A 20,638-nucleotide genomic window follows, 5' to 3' on the forward strand; every position below is an offset into this window, starting at 1 on the left:
AATCTGAGAAACTTTGTTCGGGACTTGGGTGACCCGGACTTTAGTTATTTACCAAATTGTTGGTATCATATTCCTCTATCAAATTAGATTAATATCAGGCTTTTCTGGCCTCCAGGATGAAAGTCGTTGGCTAAAATCATTGTAGCGACAAAAAATGTTTGATCATTTCCGTGCTTGTTAAGTTTTTCCACTTTGTATCACCCTGTAAATTTGGACAATTTTTTGTTATCGAAAGTTAGCGACGTCGCTATCTTCACGCAGGTGTTACGTTTTCACATCTAAAAAATAGATCCGTTCCTTAGTTCCTTGAATTTTTTAATTTTGTCAAATGTTAGGTGAGTGGGGATAAACGTTGTCGGATTTAATCTTCTTAAAATGGTCATAGCTCAAACCGTTGATTTATAGCTTAACCAAACACCTTGGATAGTTGGACAATTAGTGCGTATGGACTTATGGAAAGTGTGACTGTCATTCTTCTTTAATGGCACTGAAAACGATTTTCTAGTTCTCTTTGGAATACGGAGTTCGTTTTTTAATTGTATAAACATGTATCGGCTGAAGAATTGATATTGGACAAGTGAATTTAACTCTGCCACATTGTTGGTGACAAGCCTCATACCTTTATCAAAATAGAAAAAATTCCAGCTTCGGAATGACAAAATTTCCTAATATTTAGAAGAATGGGTTTTGTTTATATGTATTTGGTTTTTAGCCTTCAGCTATTTGGTGATTTTTCTGCATAAAGATTTAACGCAGTACAGGAAATTTTGGTGAAAAACCTATTACGCAATCGTGGATTTCTTACAGAATATCAAGCGTTCAAGTCTGGCGAAAATATCCAAACTTTTACTTACGTTTTACGGTTAGTACTAAGTTTGAATTGGCCAGTGAAAATAAAAGCAAACACTACAAAAAGAAGCTAATCATAACATAAACAATACTGGCGGCATTTGCATCTCACATTATTCATAAGGGAATGACACATTGAATGAAATTGTAAAAATATTATTCAGGAAAAAAATACTTTTACTTTGACACAAGGCAATCGCGGACAATCAGCGGCAAGAGAGTTGAGATATATGGTGAATAATACTACAGAGAGAGGCGATCCTTGAGGTACACCGTTGTCAAGACGAAGAGCTCTGGAGAAGTATCCCTCCATCTTGACTATAAATTTTCTAGCGGACAGGAGGGAGTACAGTAACTTCATAAATTGTGGAAGAATCCCAAAGGTACACCGCTGTCAAGACGAAGAGCACTGGAGAAGTATCCCTCCATCTTGACTATAATTTTTCTAGCGGACAGGAGGGAGTACAGTAACTTCATAAATTGTGGAAGAATCCCAAAGGTACACCGCTGTCAAGACGAAGAGCACTGGAGAAGTATCCCTCCATCTTGACTATAATTTTTCTAGCGGACAGGAGGGAGTACAGTAACTTAAGTTAAGCTCAATGATAGGGGGCCTCCTTTTTATAGCCGAGTCCGAACGGCGTGCCGCAGGGCGACACCTCTTTGTGGAGAAGTTATTACACGGCTGCCATACCAAATAGCATAGTACCTCACAAATGTTGCCAGCATTAGGAGGGGAAAACCACCGCTGAAAATTTTTTATGATGTTCTCGCCAGGATTCGAACCCAGCATTCAGCGTTATAGGCGGATATGCTAACCTCTGCGCTACGGTGGCCTCCTTACGGCCGATAGCCGTTAAGTTTATTTATGTCTTTTCCAGGTTTTTGGATTGGCGAAAGTAGTCCAGTTCTCCAGTCATTTGGGTAAATACCGCTTTTCAAGATATTGTAGAGATTAATAAGTTTTAGCTTTAGTTCAATTTGGGTGTTTTAACCATGCGGTAATTAATCCTATCTATAGATGGGGTGGTTCCCTTAAGTATCTTAAGGGCTTTGTTGAGTTCAGTCACGTTTATAAGATTCTCACCACAAGAAGTATTTTCTAAATTATTTAAACTTTCGAGTTAAAGGCGTTTTTTATGCAGGACACTTGGGACTAAGTTGATGTCCCAATCAAAAGTAGCCCATTCCTGTGCAAAAAGATTTGCCAAATCATCAGGGTTTGTAACCTTGCAGTCATTCGCTAAAATATGTGGAAAATTGTCCATACGTCTAGTGTTAAGGTTTCTAACTTTTGACCAAAGCGTTCTGGGGTCCAGTGAGAGATTCAATGGATTCAAAAAAATATTCCACTTATTTCTCTTTGCTATTTTAGACTCATGTTTAACAGCAGCTCAGTTTTTTCTATAAGCCACAGTGGGTCTTGTTCTGAAGACGTTCCATGATTTGCGTTAAATCTTGATAAGGCGAGCAATATCCGCATTTAACCAGCTTGGTAAATGATTGATGGCTTTTTGTTGTGTTTGTCGTATGGTTTCGTTCGCAGCCCTGCACATTATTCTTTTGTTTCCAGCAGCTTCTCTGTTTATGTTCACGCTACTGGGGTATCCACGAATAAGTAGCGAAACTTTATTAGAAAAACGTGTCTAATTGACATTTTTAACGTCAAACCTTGGCAGGAAATGGTTCTCATGTGCCGCCATTTCATTCGAAATTAGTATTGGAAATGATCTGCATATTCTGGAGAGCTAATCGATGCCCAAGACAAACTTGAATCCAAATCACTACCTGACATAGAGACATCAACTGCGGTAAAGATATTTCTGGTGTTCAACAATGTGGGAGACCCATTATTCAGAATGGTCGTTAGGAGAATGATTTCGCGATCCACATTGCTGATTCTGTGCATTTAAGTCTCCGACGATTAGATTGTTATCACTGGGAAGTCCAATTTGAGAAAGCATATTTGGCGTCAGATTTACTGAGTGTTCGCAATATGGTGTCTCTTGCTTGAATATACGGACATAATGTTCTTTGTTTGCTTTACTTTTGCCTTAAACGAACACATTTCACTATAATTACGGATTGTTTTAATGATTTGAATTGTTTTTATTGTAGCAGTGTTTTGTCTGTTGAATATCCTGACCCAGGAACTCAGGGACTAATGGCTCGTACTATGTTAGTTTTTCGTAACATTTTTTCGTGATTACTTCTTTTAGATAATAGATTTTGAAGTTAAAAACCTGCTGATTTCATTCAGAAGGGCATTCGTTCATTACTTATGAAAAAAATCTTTATAAAAGTAATATATTTTCATTGAGATTTTTGTGATGTTTCAAAAAAGTAACCGTGAAAATGTTGTTTTCAAGTGTGAAAAACGAATATAGTACCAGCCTTAAGGTTGGGTGAGTCCAGAGGGATCTGGGTCTGAGAGTGGGTCTGGCTGGTCCCAGATCACAATCGGGACACACATCCTGCAGGTTACTATCATTCCTTGCTCTGTAGCTGTTGAGGCGGCTGTATCTGCTTAATCGTAATTGAGCCAGAACTACCCTCGTTTGCCATGTGAGGTCAATTTCTTCAGGAGCAATCGGGATTAAGGATTCTGGGCGTTGGATACCTATCCACAAGATGATGATTTGGATTGTCCCAGCATTACATCTCAGAAGGTACTGCTTGGACAGCATGTAGTTATGTCTTCGTACGGGTAGGATCTTTGTCTCGCGTCGCAGTTCGAAGAGCGGCATTCTGACAGATGTGTGTTGTTCCACTGCGTGTCAAATAGCTGACGAGATCACACTTCAGGCTTAGCTGAAGGGATGTTTTGGCGATGTTCCCAAATAGTTTGTCATGGCTGACCGTGTCGTGTGTCTATAGGTCCAATGCTACGACGTCCTAACACATGGATTTGGCTGATTGAAGCCAAGGAGTGTGTTGTAAATGGGCAATGTCGCCCCGTGTTTAGATATAGATCCCATATCTTCCCACTTCTTAAGTACCCCCAGAAAGCAACTCTTATCAAAATATATAGAAAATTCTATGGGTATTAAACCATTAACTTTTTAACATCTGCCTAAATTATTATGTGATAAATCATCATCAAATAAATCTTTATAAGAACTTGCCTTTATTAAAACTTTTTTAACATTGCATTATATTAAAGCTGCAATACTGGTTTTTATTTTTGTGTGGAGCTTAGTGCTATATACTATTGCAGTTACTTAAACGGGCAATTGGTTTGCGATATCCACAACTTCACCCTATAACAATATTATTATATAATAATTGAATAGGAGGAGGTTTAACTATGTACGTACATATAACATTGATCGATAATGCTGTAATCTACTTAAAACTGGAATCACTTATAAATAACTAAGGATTTGTTTCGCGAATTTTCGATTGAAAATGTCGTAGACATTTACTCAAGGGAACGTCGTCTACGTTGTTTTGTGGAATTTATGCTTTGATGAAGTACTTCGTTCGAAAGTGGCGATAACAACGGTAATTCTCTCATAGAGACGTTGCCCATAGGCAAAGGCTCTAATTTATGTAACTTCTTTAAGGGTTTAGCCACGTGATCTGGCGTGTTAGGCAGACTGTTCAAATCCAATTCAGATATTTTCTGTAGGGGATTTTGAGGGTGTAATATCTCTGCCCCAACGGAATCTGGGCGGACCGTTTTGTTCGTCATTATGTTTTCGAATGGCTTTTGTATTTCTTGCAGTTTTGCACACTCTTTAAGTAATAGTAAATGGTCGAGTTTATCTACTGTAGCATTCAGTTCATGCTCCCAAGTTCCCATTATATCATGTCGCTGGCCATCGCCACCTTCGATGGGCCTTACAGCCAAAAATTTTACCTTCTGTCTCAGTGTTTCGAGATCGTTGTCATCGGCAAAGTCTGCGACTACATTTTGTTCGGTGGATTCCCTCCCAGATTTGTTTGTGTTGTGAGATTTTATGATAACGTCATCATTTTCTAAATCCGAATCATCGATAGAAGCCGCTGTTGCTAGAGAGATTTGGTCACAATGGCGTGCTTTTTCACTGCAACCTGGGAGGCTTTCAGATTTTTGTGATTGAGCGCCCAAAGATACTTGACTGTCGCTAATAGAAGGATAATCGCATTTTCCAAGTTCTATATGAAAATCGGGCAGTGGAGGCATTTGAGCGTTCACAGGCGAGTTTAACTCAGCCCCCACACCTGGTTCTCGAGGGCCTGGTGGAGGTGTGCCCAGCAATTGTGGATAGTCCCCACGTTGTCGGTGGATATCATCACTAATGTGCTCTAAATTACGAAGGGCCGTAGCATATTTATTTTTGGCTGTTTGTATTTGCACTTGAAGTTCTTCGATACGATTTTTCTGGGTTTGTAATTGATCTTGGCATATTTGCTTCTCCTCAAAGTATGGACGTGATTTCAGAATACTTCGTCGAAAACGTTCTTCAAGTTGTTGAACTTTTTGCTCTGTTACGTGAAAAATCCGGGTATGTTTTTCATGTTCGGCATGGCACTCTGCCTTTTGCTTCTCCGCATCCATAACTTTTTGCGTGGCATGATTAAGCATCTCTTGCCAAGCATTATCAAATTGCCATTCATGAGAGTTTGACATAAAGCGTTGTTCAGCCAACGCCACAGTTTCTTTTGCTGCAGCATGGATTTCTACAAAATAAGATTATAAGAAAAAAATTGTATTTACAGAAGAAGTATGCCTTCCACGTTTTTGTATTCACCATTTGCTCTTTGAAATTTCACTGCTGCTTTCTGACATTCAATTTGGGCTATTTTCGCTTTTTCTAATGCTTCATAGTAGGGTCTGGCCTTATCAATGCAGTTTCCCAACTTTTTTGATGACAATTTTAGTCTTCGTGTAGATTCATTTAGCAATATCCGAAAAGTGGAATTGGCCTCCTGTAAAACAAGGAACAGATTTAGATATTGAAGCCATGAACGTTGTTTACCAATATTACTTCCAACTCGATCTCCAACTTGTTGATATCATCAGTTGCTGAATTCAGATTTTCCAATTCAATCTTGAAGAAAGAAAATATTGATGACATTAATTTTTATCTTTCTAGGTTGAAAATTGGATACGTAAAGAAAACTAAGGAAAATGACTCAGCCAAATGAAAAACGTGGCAAAGAATCAACTAAATTTGATCTAAAAAAAGTGCCGGTATGTATTGGGTTTAACGAAATTTAATTTCAATTTATTGATAAATATGATAATTAAATATGATTGAAATTTCGCAGGCCAGAGTGGATCGAGTTAAAGTTAGTGGTTTGCTACGTACTCACAATGACTATGTTATGAAAGCGGCTGAAAATCTTTTCAAGGCCAAAAATTTTCAGGAAGTTATGCTAGAGAGCATGCAGTGAGTTTTGATTTATGAAGCCTCATCTTCCATTGTGTTTCAATCTTTTCTCGTTCAAGTGCGAAGTCCTATTTGCATGAATTGGGTATATTTAAGGATGTCAGCGTTCACATCGACGTAAGCCGAGGGGAAAATGCCTCGTCCGATGGATATGAAGTCACCTTTAAGGGGAAAGAACTGTCGCGTATCGTGGGATCTGTCGGTACGGAAGTAGGCCAAAACGAAGGTTCACTGCGGACTGAATTGACTATTCCAAATTTGTTTGGAAGAGGCGAGAGCATATCTCTTCAGGGATCTTACAGCAGCAAACGAGCAAATGACATTCAACTGAAATTTTGGAAATCATTTTTCCACACAAAGTATATGGAAAACAGGCCAGAGTAAGTTTGTACACATAAGTACTACTAAGTTCCTAGTTATAAAATATTCCAACTATCAATTACAGGATATCAATTTCATTATTTCGGCATTTAGATCGTTTCAACGTTAGTAAATTTCAAAATACTAATTTTGGCTGTATAGCTGAATTTGCCGTTAATACCCTACAGCCTTTGCAGGCAAGTGATTTTTTAAGTAGAAAATGATGTCAGTTATACATACATAGATATATTTCCAGTTAACGCACTCGCTGCAGTACGAAGCTTCTATAAGGGAACTAGCATTATTACAAAAGAATGTGCCAATGGCCATACGAGAACATTGTGGACCTAAATTGGCATCTTTGCTACGGTACTCTGTTATTTTTGACCAACGTGACAATCCTGTCTTTCCCACACAAGGCTTAATGATAAAATCGATAAACGAATATTGTGGTTTGGGGGGAAATGTTGCATACATTAGTAACAGTACGCACGGCGAGATCAGCATTCCCCTCTTCGGCGGGTTGGTGGCGCAACTTTGCGGACGTTTGGGTGTTATCAAAGAAACGAAGAAGACAACAGTCCTACCGTTAAGCAACCTTTTCTACTGCGGAGGGCCTTTAACCTTAAGAGGGTTTGAATTTGGCGGCGCTGGCCCTGTCGTTGATGGCACGCCTATAGGGGCCCAGGTAAGTTACCTTTTAACATTAATGATTGATAATTGTACCTTTTTTTTAGACATACTGGTCCACGGGTCTCCATTTATGGGCTCCTTTGCCATTTAACAAAGTATTTAAAGGTTTGGCCAATAACTTCCGAACACATTTATTTTATAATGTGGGAAATTTTAACACATTTTCCTCAGGTAACTTTCGCATGCTATTGAAATTTTAACAACTTGAATATTTTTTGGTGTTGTTTTTTTTCAGAAAATATAAGAAGTGCAGCTGGAATTGGTTTGGCATTTAAATTAGCAGAGCGCGCACGCATTGAACTTAATTATTGTATACCAATTCGAAAGTGTGTGGGAGATAAAGTCAACAATGGTTTCCAATTTGGCATTGGTTACGAATTTGTTTGAACTGCTTAAGCATTTCTATAATTTTTTTTTGCGAAAAATATATGAAATTAATAAAACAATTTTACTGTGTGCAAATTTCTTAAAAATCAGACGTGGACATTTTTAATAAATAATTTCATGAAGTAGTGTGAGGTTTTTTATGTTAAGAAAATCTTTTAACTTCATATCAAAAAGTCTTCTCGAAAAAGGTGCCGGACTTTCATAACGTCTTAGTCCATGGACATACCTAATTATCGCATTATGCACAGTCATCTTAAACTCAAGGAATCGCAGTAACTAAAATGGCCACTTCCATAGAGTATCACTGGCAGCAAGTATGATTTTGCCAGGAGGAGTCGGGAGTATGCGATTGTGTTTGATAAAGTATGCGGAGCATGCCACAAATTTTGGCCTGTGGCACCGACTATGTGGTCAGTCCAAGTAAGGGATTTATTCATTACTATGCCAATATTGTTTGCTTTCTCAACACGCTGGATGTGCTGGTTGCCAATTAATATTCTTTCCTCACAATCGATGTTTTGAGTACGGCGGGAAATCACTAAAAACTAAAGATTTTTGTGGATTTATGTGAAGCCTATTTTCTAGAGCCCAAATATGAATGGCTTTCTCATTCTCCTCATTAGTCCCAGAGAAACCTCAAGACGCTTGAGATTCAGGACAGCTATGATAAAGTTGCACATACTCTGCATATACGTGAATGTTGGAATATTTAAGCCGGGAAGGCAGAACGTTAGTGTACAGTTAAAATAACAGAGGACCCAGTATCGAACCTTGTGGTACGCCTCGTTTTAGTTGTGATGTGTGAGACAATGTGTTTTCTATAACAACCGACTGTAGGCGTTTACGAAGATTGTTGGAAATAGCTGGGGACTAAGTTCATATAGACAATTAAGGCACAAAAGGATAGTGAAACCTCGTTAAACCAAAAATAGGCATCTCTTTGGGTCCAGTGCGACGTCAAGGGCCCGTTGCAATGACCAGTCAGGAATCTTACAAACATTAAGAGCTTATGAGTTCTCATCCCCAGAATAAGCGACATAATTTTTCGAGCCATACTGGGCCACAGGGCATTCGCCATCATGTAATTTACAGCATAGCCCGACCCTAGTGTCATCTGATTTTCCAGGTATATCATTCGCCATCATATAATGTACAGCATAGCCCGACCCCTAGTTTCATCTGATTTTCAAGGTATATCATGACAGTCTGTTCGAGCATTCGCTCCCGCTTCGAAATCACCATTCACTGCCTTCAGGACAGCGAAGACCTATGCATGGAAAAAGCTGCATCCCTAAAATTCAAATGTTATTATTTTAATTTGTTTCTTTCAACCAGGAGTTCAGAGCGGAGTACGATAATTTTTGGCGGAACGGAGTTGCATTTTTTAAAAATTGGTTCCTGTATATACTTAAGACGAAAAATCGGATGATCCGTTAAATAGGGGCAATATCGGTTATCAGAGACGGATTCAGACCATATTTGGCATGGATATTGGAGGTCATAGAAGACAGGGGCTAGGGGCTCAATCGGGGAATTAAGTTAGGTTTAAGTGGCAGTCTGCCATCAGACTCACTTGACGTTTTCGTCCATTGGTACCCCAATCAACGTCCTACCTTTGAACATCGAGATTGCTTCACCAAAAAGCTCAACAACCCACGAATGTTCACATCCGCTAAATCAGATAAGTTCTAAAAGCCTCGGAATCGTAACAAAAATTACAACGAGTTCTCAAATTCCAAAACCCAGATCTGCCATTTGGTCACACATTTCTTTACTCCATATGTCTCCTAAACCCATCCAACAATTTTTTTGCACCTAAGAATATTTGTAGCCTCTACAACTGATTTACTAAAAAATGCCGATGTGGAAACTACCTTTGCATTTTGGGGATTTCTATACAAAAAATCAAGCAGAATTTATTTTTTGTCTTTTAATGACACTTTTATATTAAAAATTCCTAAAAGAATTACTGTGATATCTTTATTCGATCTCTAGCCTTCACTGGCAAATCGTCTGCTCTTGCATTTACATTACGGCACCCAAACAATGGGGATCGTGCCATCCTCGGAGAAGGCGTTAATCTCCTTTTTTATTTCCCTGATGGTTAGTTTACTGTCCGTGAAGATGTTCACACTGGACGTCCTCGCGTTAACACCACACCACCTCATCATACCGTGATCTCCGCCTACAGAACCGTATTATGATGAGGCTGTGTGAGCAGCACACAGGCCGGAACATTGAAGTCCGATCTGTGTGGTGTTTATTGCTGTCACGAGAAGCTTAGCTGCGAGCTACCTGGCGCGTCTACAAGTTGCGGATAGTGGAATGCTCCATACGGAGTATCTACAACAGCAGTGTTCGCGACTGCTCAGCAGTTTCGAGCGGAGAGTCTAAGTGTGAGGTCGAGCGGCATCGGTTCTAGCACAAATACTGAGTGCTTATGATGCTCGATATGACTAGGCGAGTTAATGGCGCCTTTAAATAACAAATGGGCCCCCTGTTCCCGCGGCGATCGGTCCTTTGGACTGGAACGAGATTGCTCACCTACAGGACCTTGACGAGTATCGCCACTTTCAAAAGAAAATGTGGCTACAACAACAACATGATGAGGCAGTCGAAAACTACTACTTTTTTACTAGTTTTGGTGCATAAAAATCTAATCCCAATTTATTCATAGTTTGAGATCCATAATTATTTTTTTATTTATTTATTTCTTGATACATAAGCCTCCTCGGCCAAAATAACGTATTACAACGATATATATTCCTAAATAAACATTAAAAAAATTAAATACTTCACAGTTACATAAAGATGTAAGATTCTTAGCCTAATTCATTTTAATTGGCTGCCCAGCCATAACAAGATTATGCAAACATTTAAACTGTTGGATTTTTTAACAAGTCCCATGTTAGCAATACAAAAAGATTCAAGCAACAACACTAAGTTTAATCTGTAGAATAGAAGTTAATAAGTTTTAAGCGAAATACATTATTCGAGTGTGAAAAGATTCTTAACTCCTGGTCACACGAATACAGAATGACCTTTCGAAAACAGACCTAAATATACGGGGCAAGTATATCTGAGTACACCTACTGGAGCGAGAAAAATTGAAGTATCTACGCAGTGTAACCGGTGTTCCACTTTTTATAACTTTGTAAAAGAATAAAATATTTCGTAGATCAATAAAACGGTCAAAAGAAGTTCCCAAAAAGGTTTTGACATACCCTGAAATGATGTCACGAACACGTACATTATATACAAACATAGCTACTGCATTCGTAGCCCGTTTCAGTTTAAGAAGATTATAGTCAAACGTTCCTGACGTTATCTCCAAGCCATATAAAAGTTGAGGCATTAACAGAGCGTGAGCAAGTCTGACTTTCACCCACGAAGGGAAATAAATACCAATACAATAAAGTCAATATGACAACCGAAATTAAGGTCTTTATCAATCACTATCCCCAAACATTTAATCCTATCAACAAAATTTACTCTAGAATTTCCCACAAAAATATCAAATCCAGGCTGCGTCTGGGATCCAAACTGTAATGCCTTAGTTTTTGAAGTATTGATAGAAAGCGAGTTAAGGCTAGACCATAACAAGATTCGTCCTATAGAAGCATTAATATTCATCTCGAAAATATTGCTAAAACCACGATCCACTCTAAAAAGAAGATATATATCGTCGGCAAAAAGAAAGGTGTCACACAAGTTAGGTCCAAGGAATTCAGAAAAACCATTAATGTAGAGTATAAAAAGCAGAGGTCATATGACCGAACCCTGCGGCACACCAGAAGAGAGGGGAATAATGCTAGATCGAGCTCCATTAAAATCAACAAATGGTGATCTACCGCACATATACGACATAACAAGTATATCTACTTTGTAGATTGAAAATGTATAATTTGAAGTGTTGCAACGGCAAAAAGGCCACGCTTGGTGGTTATAAAAACTTACACCGCAATTTTAGCTTAAAGAACATTTGGCAGGTTTAGGTTAGATTTGGTACGGTTTTTCTCAAATTTTGGTAGGAAATAATTTTCTTGAGTGGCAACATTGATCTTGCCATGTTACAACTTCACTTCATAGCTATGCGGCACGCCGCTCGGACTCGGCATAGAAAGGACACCCTTATCATTGAACTTAAACTTTAATCGTACTGCACTCATTGATATGAGAGAAGTATCCCCTGTTCCTTAATGGAATGTTCATGGGAATTTTAGTATTTAATAGTTTAAACTTTACTAATTTCAGAGTTTAATTTTTTAACCTCTAGAAGGCACCCTTATCATTGAATATAAACTTTAATCGTACTGCACACATTGATATGAGAGAAGTATCCCCTGTTCCTTAATGGAATGTTCATGGGAATTTAAGTATTTTATAGTTTATACTTTACGAATTTCAGATTTGAATTTTTTAACCTCTAGAAGGCGCTGTTACAACCCGAATCTACTGTGATTTTGCACGTAAAATTTTGCTATGACTTACAACAACCTTGTTAAGTATGGTTCAAATTGGTCTGTAATTTGTTATAGCTCCCCTATAAACAAAAGGTTTAATTTGAATTCTTGAGCGTCTAGACAGCGCAATTATTGTTCGATTTAGCGAAAATTTTAAACGTGGAATTTTTTCACAGCAGGGTATTTGGTAAAAATGTAAATAAAAACGGCTATTGATTAAAAAGGGTAACAAAAAAGTGTCATGGTTTCCATAAAGTGTCAAAATGGCCATTTAAGGTCACAACGGCGTAGAGATAATATCGTATACAGATGCGAACAAATAAGTATTTACTTCCGAGACTCCCCCATGAAATCATCGGCAACATTATTCACCAACTGGACACCAGAGAGATTGAGATACAGATCGATGGACAAACGATCGTAACTGTGAGGCACCAAAAGATCCTGGGTGTAACCATTGACAACTTTCTCTCAATGTCGGCCTACGCGCAATCTGCGAAAAGGCAAGGAACAAGAACAGAGTCCGCAAATCTTTGGCCGCAGCACCCGGGGAATGAACAACGAAACCCTGTAGACAATACAAGGCGTTCGGGAGACCGGTGATAAACTATGCAGCGCCCGTGCTGACCGCGTGGTTGTGCACACTGGCTAAACCTACAAACCTGTCAAAAAACTTCACTTGGGACCATCAGGAGACTATATAGAGAATACGATGCATTGCATACATGTTGTTATAATGAAGGACAAAGGTAAAAATATTTCTAATATTTCGCGCAAAGCTTGAAACATTTCTTTTTCCGAATAATGAATTACGTTGAGTACATATTTGTGTTCACGAGCATTGTTTGATTGCTTACTTGAACAACCTTCTCATAATAGCCAATGCACTAAGCCATGCTCGGTGCTTTATAGATTCAAGAGATACTCTATTTTTGAAAATAGCGATTAATATATACAAAATTTACCTTAATACGCGGGTCCAGCTCGCTATTTTCCTCTGCAGAAAATGACATCTTTTTTTAGGATTAATAATTATTACTCCAAGTAACACTACAAGAGGACTGCTCCTTTTGTGGTCTCACACAGATCTTTGTTCAATCTCTACAACGGGAGCAAGATATAAAGTTTATTGGAAGAAACAATTTAATTAAAATATTTTCCACGCGCAACCTGAACTGGCTATTTAATTGTTTCTTATTTTTTTGCTATAAAGAAGCAATTATATGTTTTTCTTATTTATTTTTTTTTTATTAGTGGCCATTAGTGTTCTAAAACAATCAAATAACCGAATATAAACTTGAATCATCGACTTCTGACTACGATGATCGATTAACAGAACAAGGTATCTCCTTGCAAAAAATGGTAATTTGGTAATTTGTGAACAAAGCACAGATCGTAGTTTTTATGAAATTGTATCTAAAGACAAAAATCGTATACAATATATATATATATATATATATATATATATATATATATATATATATATATATATATATATATATATATATATATATATATATATATATATATATATATATATATATATATATATATATAAAGGGTGATTTTTTTGAGGTTAGGATTTTCATGCATTAGTATTTGACAGATCACGTGGGATTTCAGACATGGTGTCAAAGAGAAAGATGCTCAGTATGCTTTGACATTTCATCATGAATACACTTACTAACGAGCAACGCTTGCAAATCATTGAATTTTATTACCAAAATCAGTGTTCGGTTCGAAATGTGTTCATTCACCGTAACGTTGCGTCCAACAGCATCTTTGAAAAAATACGGTCCAATGATTCCACCAGCGTACAAACCACACCAAACAGTGCATTTTTCGGGATGCATGGGCAGTTCTTGAACGGCTTCTGGTTGCTCTTCACTCCAAATGCGGCAATTTTGCTTATTTACGTAGCCATTCAACCAGAAATGAGCCTCATCGCTGAACAAAATTTGTCAAAATTTGAACACATTTCGAACCGAACACTGATTTTGGTAATAAAATTCAATGATTTGCAAGCGTTGCTCGTTAGTAAGTCTATTCATGATGAAATGTCAAAGCATACTGAGCATCTTTCTCTTTGACACCATGTCTGAAATCCCACGTGATCTGTCAAATACTAATGCATGAAAATCCTAACCTCAAAAAAATCACCCTTTATATACATACTACATACATACTATATAAATAAGTGATTTTACAAAACATTAACAAACATTTTTTCGTGATTACCTTTTTTTAGATAATAGAATTTGAAAGAAAAAAACTTGAAACAGAACAAGGTATCTCCTTGGAAAAAATGGTAATTTGGTAATTTGTGAACAAAGCACAGATCGTAGTTTTTATGAAATTGTATCTAAAGACAAAAATCGGATAGAATATTTATATATATATATATATAGAATTTGAAAGAAAAAAACTTGAAACAGAACAAGGTATCTCCTTGGAAAAAATGGTAATTTGGTAATTTGTGAACAAAGCACAGATCGTAGCTTTTATGAAATTGTATCTAAAGACAAAAATCGGATAGAATATTTATATATATATATATATATATATATATATATATATATATATATATATATATATATATATATATATATATATATATATATACATACTACATACATACTATATAAATAAGTGATTTTACAAACATATATATATATATATATATATATATATATACATACTACATACATACTATATAAATAAGTGATTTTACAAAACATTTACAAACATTTTTTCGTGATTACCTTACCTATATATATATATACATACTACATACATACTATATAAATAAGTGATTTTACAAAACATTTACAAACATTTTTTCGTGATTACCTTTTTTTAGATAATAGAATTTGAAAGAAAAAAACTTGCTGATTTCTTTCAGGACATTCTCTCATTACTTATAAAAAAATCTTCATAAAAGTATTATGTTATCATTAAGATTTTTGTTGTGTTTCAAAAAAGTAACCGTGAAATATTTGTGTATAAGCAAAAAACATTTGAAATAAATAAATGCATTTTTACGCTAATGGGTTAAAAAACAAATAATCCTAGTGTAAAATGATTGTAATATTGAGTTAGTACAAAAATCATATAAAGGCTCTATCACACTATATGTTCTTGTCTTAAGACACCTTAATTATGTTTAAAAAATTAGGGAAAGTTTTTCGCAACAATTCCGAAAGCTGAACAAAATACTGTGCTTAAGAGGTAGCGTCATTGCAAGATATATTCATTTACAGGTAGGAGCAGTTGCCCAATAACAAAATATTGAGTACACTATCTGTCAAAGTCAGTGATTAGTGCAACCCTTATTTTGAGTATGTTACTAGTTCGCGCCATTTCTTGCTTGTGTGTGTTACGTTTTTTAACTATAATCCACACACACTATCAAAACTCGTTGACAGATAGTGCACTTAACGAGAAAAAATTGCACTCAGCTGTTTACTGTTAACTACCTGGGTTAATATATCTTGGTCATTAGTACTAAAACAACAATTTACCCCCAAAGAAACTACCTTTATTGGCAAATGCCGTAATGCAAATGTCAAAGTGTTTTTAAAAATAAACGTTGTTTTACAATTTGTCTTCAAATGTGTTTTAAAGTTTTATTTTGGCTATTATAACGCTGTTTTATTGCTTATGTGCAGAATATAGGAGCATATAAAACATCGTTTAAAGATCTTAGGAAAAAAATCACATCTGTGTTAACCAGCATTTGCATTTAGATTTGTTCCAAAATCAAAACAAAAAGTACTGAGCTTCTCGGGTGATCTCATTAGTGCATCCTGTGCGATTTTAATAAAATCTTAGGTAAGTATAACATTTCTCTCCATACAAACTAAGCGAAAAAATCCGCTTAGTGGGTAAATAAAATAGATTTTGACGACCAAAAACAATACTTCACTGGAGGTAGCAAAGAATAAAGCTCGCGTTGCTCTGAGGGATTTGTGTGTAGAGTTGCATTTTTGCAACGCGACGCTCAAAAAAAAAAAAAACAAGCTCAATGCTCATTCTGTTTCAGGCAAAAACTGCACATTAAAGAGCGCATCTCCGATTTCGCTGAAATTTGGTGTGTAGATGTGGGTTGACCCCAAGAGCATGTATCTATAGTCCTTTTTTTTAGGACTAAGGCCCCTCGGCAACATCAAATCAAAGGTAGATTACGAATATGCAAAAACATGCACTAAAATTGGACCCGGGAAGGAACTACGGGGCCTCGATTATTTTGGACCTTGTTATGATCTAAAAAAAAGAAAACTAGCACGATTTTACAGGGGTCATAATTAGGGGGTGCGCCCTACAAAGTTCAGTTTTCTCTTAAATATTGCTGCAATATACATAAATATATGATATTGTGGCAGAGGTTAGCATATCCGCCTATGACTCCGAACGCCTGGATTTAATCCCGGTGTGAACATCAAAAACATTATCAGCGGATATCCCCTTACTAATGCTGGCTACATTTGTAAGGTACCTTACAATGTTAAAACTTCTCAACCAAGTGTTGTCGCTATGCGGCAAGCCATTCAGACTCGGCATAAAAAAGGAGGCCCCTTGGCTACACTTGTGAGGTACTTTGCAATGTTAAAACTTCTCAACCAAGTGTTGTCGCTATGCGGCACGCCGTTCGGACTCGGCATAAAAGAGGAGGCCCCTTATCATTTAACTTAAACTTTTATCGGACTGCCCTCATTGATATGAGAGAAGTATCCGCTGCTCCTTAATGGAATGTTCATGGGAAATTTAGTCGTAGAATGCATATATGTACCACCCGATTTTTACTTCTTAAGCCTTTGCAAGCGCTTTTATAAACAGACGGATGCAGCTCCCATACATATTTTCATTCGATATTGACTAGTACTGCAAAAATATGGTAAATTTTCAACCGACCATCACAAAATTTGGCAAGAAGGTATTTTTTATGACGTTTCTGATCACTGGCGAATTTCTTAGAAAACGGAAAATATAGTATTTAAACCCAGATTAGTTACATAAACTGCAATGGACTGTATTCTAGATTAGATTAGAAAAGAGTTCTAACGAAACAATCAGGAATAAAAGGTTTGTGGGTTTATTGTGGTATGCAGCAGCTACGAATTCGGATGATTATGCTTGAACTTGTATCGGACAACAAGCAATGCACATATCATTAATTGTTGTGTGTTAATTTGCATTCGGAATCAAAATAATCGATGCCAAAATTCCCACTAAATACAGTTTGTCCATAAATCTTTCATAAACAGATACCGATGGCTGTAATATAATATATTGTTCAAAATTCAGCTTAAAGTAAATAAGAAGTAAGTATATACTTGATGGTTGAAATTAATTGTAGCTTGTTAATCGGCGCGGCAAGTGATAGCAAGCGCAGGGCATGTGGGGAAGATGAGACGTTGGAGCATTTCCTATCCATTTACCGGCACTTAGGTGTTCGCCTGTTTGTCAAAAACATGTCTTTTTGAATTAAATTTAAAGTCTAACCTGCCCACTGAATTATTTAAATGGCCGCAGTATCCTAACTGTGCAAAGGTAGCATAATCATTAGTCTTTTAATTGAAGGCTGGTATGAATGGTTGGACGAGATATTAACTGTTTCATATAAATTTATAATAGAATTTTATTTTTTAATCAAAAAGTTAAAATATATTTAAAAGACGAGAAGACCGATCTGCCGTATAAGGGTCTAAGGCCCATAAAAGCTGCACTTATTTCCCGATTTCGCTGAAATTTAAAACAGCCTCCCGACATCCAACACAAATGTGGCTCATATCGAACTATATTAATATATAACTGCTATATAGACCGATCGGCCGGTAAAAGGTTTGAGCCCATAAAAAATGTATTTATTTCGCTGAAATTTGAAACAGTGAGTTGGTGTAAGTCCTCCCGACATCCTACCTAAATATGTTTCAGATCGGACTATATTTAGATATAGCCGATTAAGGCTATGAAGCCCATAAAAGCTTTATTTATTACCCGATTTCGCTGAAGTGTGAAACAGTGAGTTGTTTTAAGCCTCCCGCCATCTGACCCAAATATGGTAAAGATCGAACGATATTAAGATATAGCTGTCATTTGGACCGATATTCCGATTCGCTTCATTTTTGAAGAAGTACGGTCCAATGATGGCACCAGTCCATAAACCGCAACAAACCTACTTTTCCTCCAATCCGAAAATTTTGCTTATTTACGTACCCAAATTGCACATTTTGTCCATGAACGTTCCACTAAAGAACAGGGGCAAACTTCTCACATATCAATGAGTGCAATCCGATTCAAGTTTAAGCTCAATGATAAGGGGCCTACTTTTTATAACCGAGTCCGAACGGCGTGGCGCATTGCGACACCTTCTCAATATCAATGAGTGCAACCCGATTCAAGATTAAGCTCAATGATAAGGGGCCTAATTTTTATAGCCGAGTCTGAACGGTGTGACGCAGTACGACACCTCTTTGGAGAGAAGTTTTACATGGCATAGTACCTCACAAATGAAAGGTGTACGTCTGTGTATAATTAGTAGTAAATATAAATCCTTAGTGAAATCATTTGGGTTAAATTATTTCATCACTGCATAAATTGCATATTTCACTTCAATTTCAAAAGTTCCTAGAACCAAAGTTAAATAAAGACCAGCATAATTTTTAGCTTTTTTTTATTAGAAATACCAAAATTTCATGCCACATCACGCTGCATGTTTGGGCTATTCTGAACAGTATCGATGTGAACTAATTTCCACTATACCATTGCAGCATATTAATTTTCTTCCTGTAATTGTGTTCTGAGACGCGAAAGAAAAACAATATTGGAACAGAAACAAGAGATGAGTATCGTAACTGGCCAAATTTACCTTTTGCAACCTGAGTGTGTTGCTGACGCCTTTTTGTCGGCGGCACATGTATCTGCATTCCCCTGAAGGGTTTATGACGTTGCGCATGACTATTGCATATTTGTTTTTATTATAAACACAGACAGTTTCCAATAACAGCATAAAATGGTCACAGGTAAACATTTAGAATGTCCAATATACAGAGTAAAATGAAGGCGGATTTGGCTTTTTAAATAAGAACTTGTATCAGTATTAAACATTTAGGGTTTCTAACATGGGTCTTTTGTCCTATACAAAGTGAAGAATATTATTCAATTTGAAGAATATAGGTTTGTAGCAAGCTTTGAATACAACACAACAACATGTTTATATTGGGTAAATAAAAGCGTTTTTTTCTATAGGAATATTGAACTTGTTGAGAAGAAACTTGGTTAAGTAAAACGACTTCCCAAAACCAAGTTAACGAACTGTTTGCGACTAAATATAGATGAGAAAAACTTACTTAAAACAATTTTCCTCGTTTTAATCAAAATTTTATCAAATTAGTTTAAAATTAGCTAACTTATTTGAAATAAAAATTTTACATTATTTTATGCGCACCATTTTTCTGAGTGCACAGATACTTCTTATAGATGTAGGTCTTTGGGGATTGTAAATGGGCGAAATCGGTCCATGTTTAGATATAACACCCATATAAACCCATCTCCGGATTGTACTTGTTGATCCCTAGAGGTAGCAAATCTTCTCTGAAATTTTGCACAGTAACTAGCTATGACCTCCAACTTGGCACGGAATGAATCGTAATGGGATAAGGCAATATAATACACTACATCAGAATCGCGCACTCTCAAGGGACTCAAGAAGTCAAATCAGGAGATCGGTTTATATGGGACTGATTTGGTCCATTTTCAAACCCTCATACTATGGTGGAGATTATACGCGGCACAAATATCTTTCGCGTCTCAGAATTCATCGAAATCGTATAATAAATGCGTCATCTAGAGGGCCGTAATAAGAAAGATCAGTCTATATGGGAGCTATGTTCACATATAGTACAATCTGGACCGTGTACGGCAGATATCGCAAATGATATTCTATAAAATGAAAGATTTACTTTGACATGTCGTTGCAATTGTTGGCGACTTTACACGAATAAATGCGTAAATCGTCGGAAGAGATAAGGTTGAACGATCTGAGTTGTTCTTTATCCACAGACACTTACCTTTTTTGCCAAATATTTTTTGCAATTATAGTCTTCGAATTGATTGTTGCCAAGTCGGTCAGCAGTCGGTGTAGGAAAATCGAAGGACATGCGATCCAGAGCATGGAATATTTTTAGCGAGTATCGATATGAGGTACGCCTATCCTTTGGACTATATACCTTTCCGAAACGTCGTGCTATCCATTCTCGTAACATGGGAAGTTTGTAAGCCTCGGGAAGTTGGGCTAAGACAAATTTTGGATTTCTCCGCATACTCTGAAAGGCTTTTGCAAGCATTTTGTCCAAAACATTTTTATCTTCGGCGTTAACTGGAGGCGGCTGTTTTGCAGCTCAGACGCGTTCCGATGAACTTGTTCCGATTTGTATTCCTTTAGTTTGCTTTTCCAAATTTTTGATACAATGATCAAATTCGATGCGGCATTTTGAAGCTCATTAAGGT

General features: G+C 36.9%; 3 protein-coding genes across 4 annotated transcripts in view; 2 read left to right on the forward strand and 1 right to left on the reverse strand.

Moving 5' to 3' along the window:
• Positions 1-238: 238 nt before the first annotated feature.
• Positions 239-7,726, forward strand: LOC106086528 (SAM50-like protein CG7639). Its single transcript, XM_013251233.1, has 8 exons — positions 239-335; positions 5,931-6,028; positions 6,106-6,227; positions 6,287-6,607; positions 6,673-6,784; positions 6,844-7,275; positions 7,325-7,451; positions 7,516-7,726. Exons 2-8 carry the CDS (start codon positions 5,966-5,968, stop codon positions 7,665-7,667), a joined length of 1,329 nt encoding a protein of 442 aa, XP_013106687.1. The 5' UTR covers positions 239-335; positions 5,931-5,965; the 3' UTR covers positions 7,668-7,726.
• LOC106086526 (SH3 domain-binding protein 5 homolog) lies at positions 3,954-20,578 on the reverse strand. Of its 2 annotated transcripts, none has more exons than XM_059368515.1 (4): positions 20,200-20,578; positions 5,823-5,885; positions 5,586-5,763; positions 3,954-5,514 (listed from the first exon to the last, which is right to left on the reverse strand). In XM_059368515.1, exons 1-4 carry the CDS (start codon positions 20,473-20,475, stop codon positions 4,271-4,273), a joined length of 1,761 nt encoding a protein of 586 aa, XP_059224498.1. In that variant the 5' UTR covers positions 20,476-20,578; the 3' UTR covers positions 3,954-4,270. The 2 variants fall into 2 exon arrangements, with proteins under 2 accessions (XP_059224498.1, XP_013106686.1); XM_013251232.2 differs by lacking the exon at positions 20,200-20,578 and adding an exon at positions 13,096-13,390.
• LOC106086529 (GTP cyclohydrolase 1) overlaps positions 15,782-20,638 on the forward strand; it is a 59,485-nt gene continuing 54,628 nt past the window's right edge. Inside the window, exon 1 of the mRNA XM_013251243.2 lies at positions 15,782-15,961. The gene's annotated coding sequence lies outside the window, so the exon portion shown is untranslated. The remainder of the gene's footprint in view (positions 15,962-20,638) is intronic.

The sequence above is a fragment of the Stomoxys calcitrans genome, chromosome 5 (genome assembly GCF_963082655.1).
Source record: "Stomoxys calcitrans chromosome 5, idStoCalc2.1, whole genome shotgun sequence".
NCBI lineage: Eukaryota > Metazoa > Arthropoda > Insecta > Diptera > Muscidae > Stomoxys > Stomoxys calcitrans.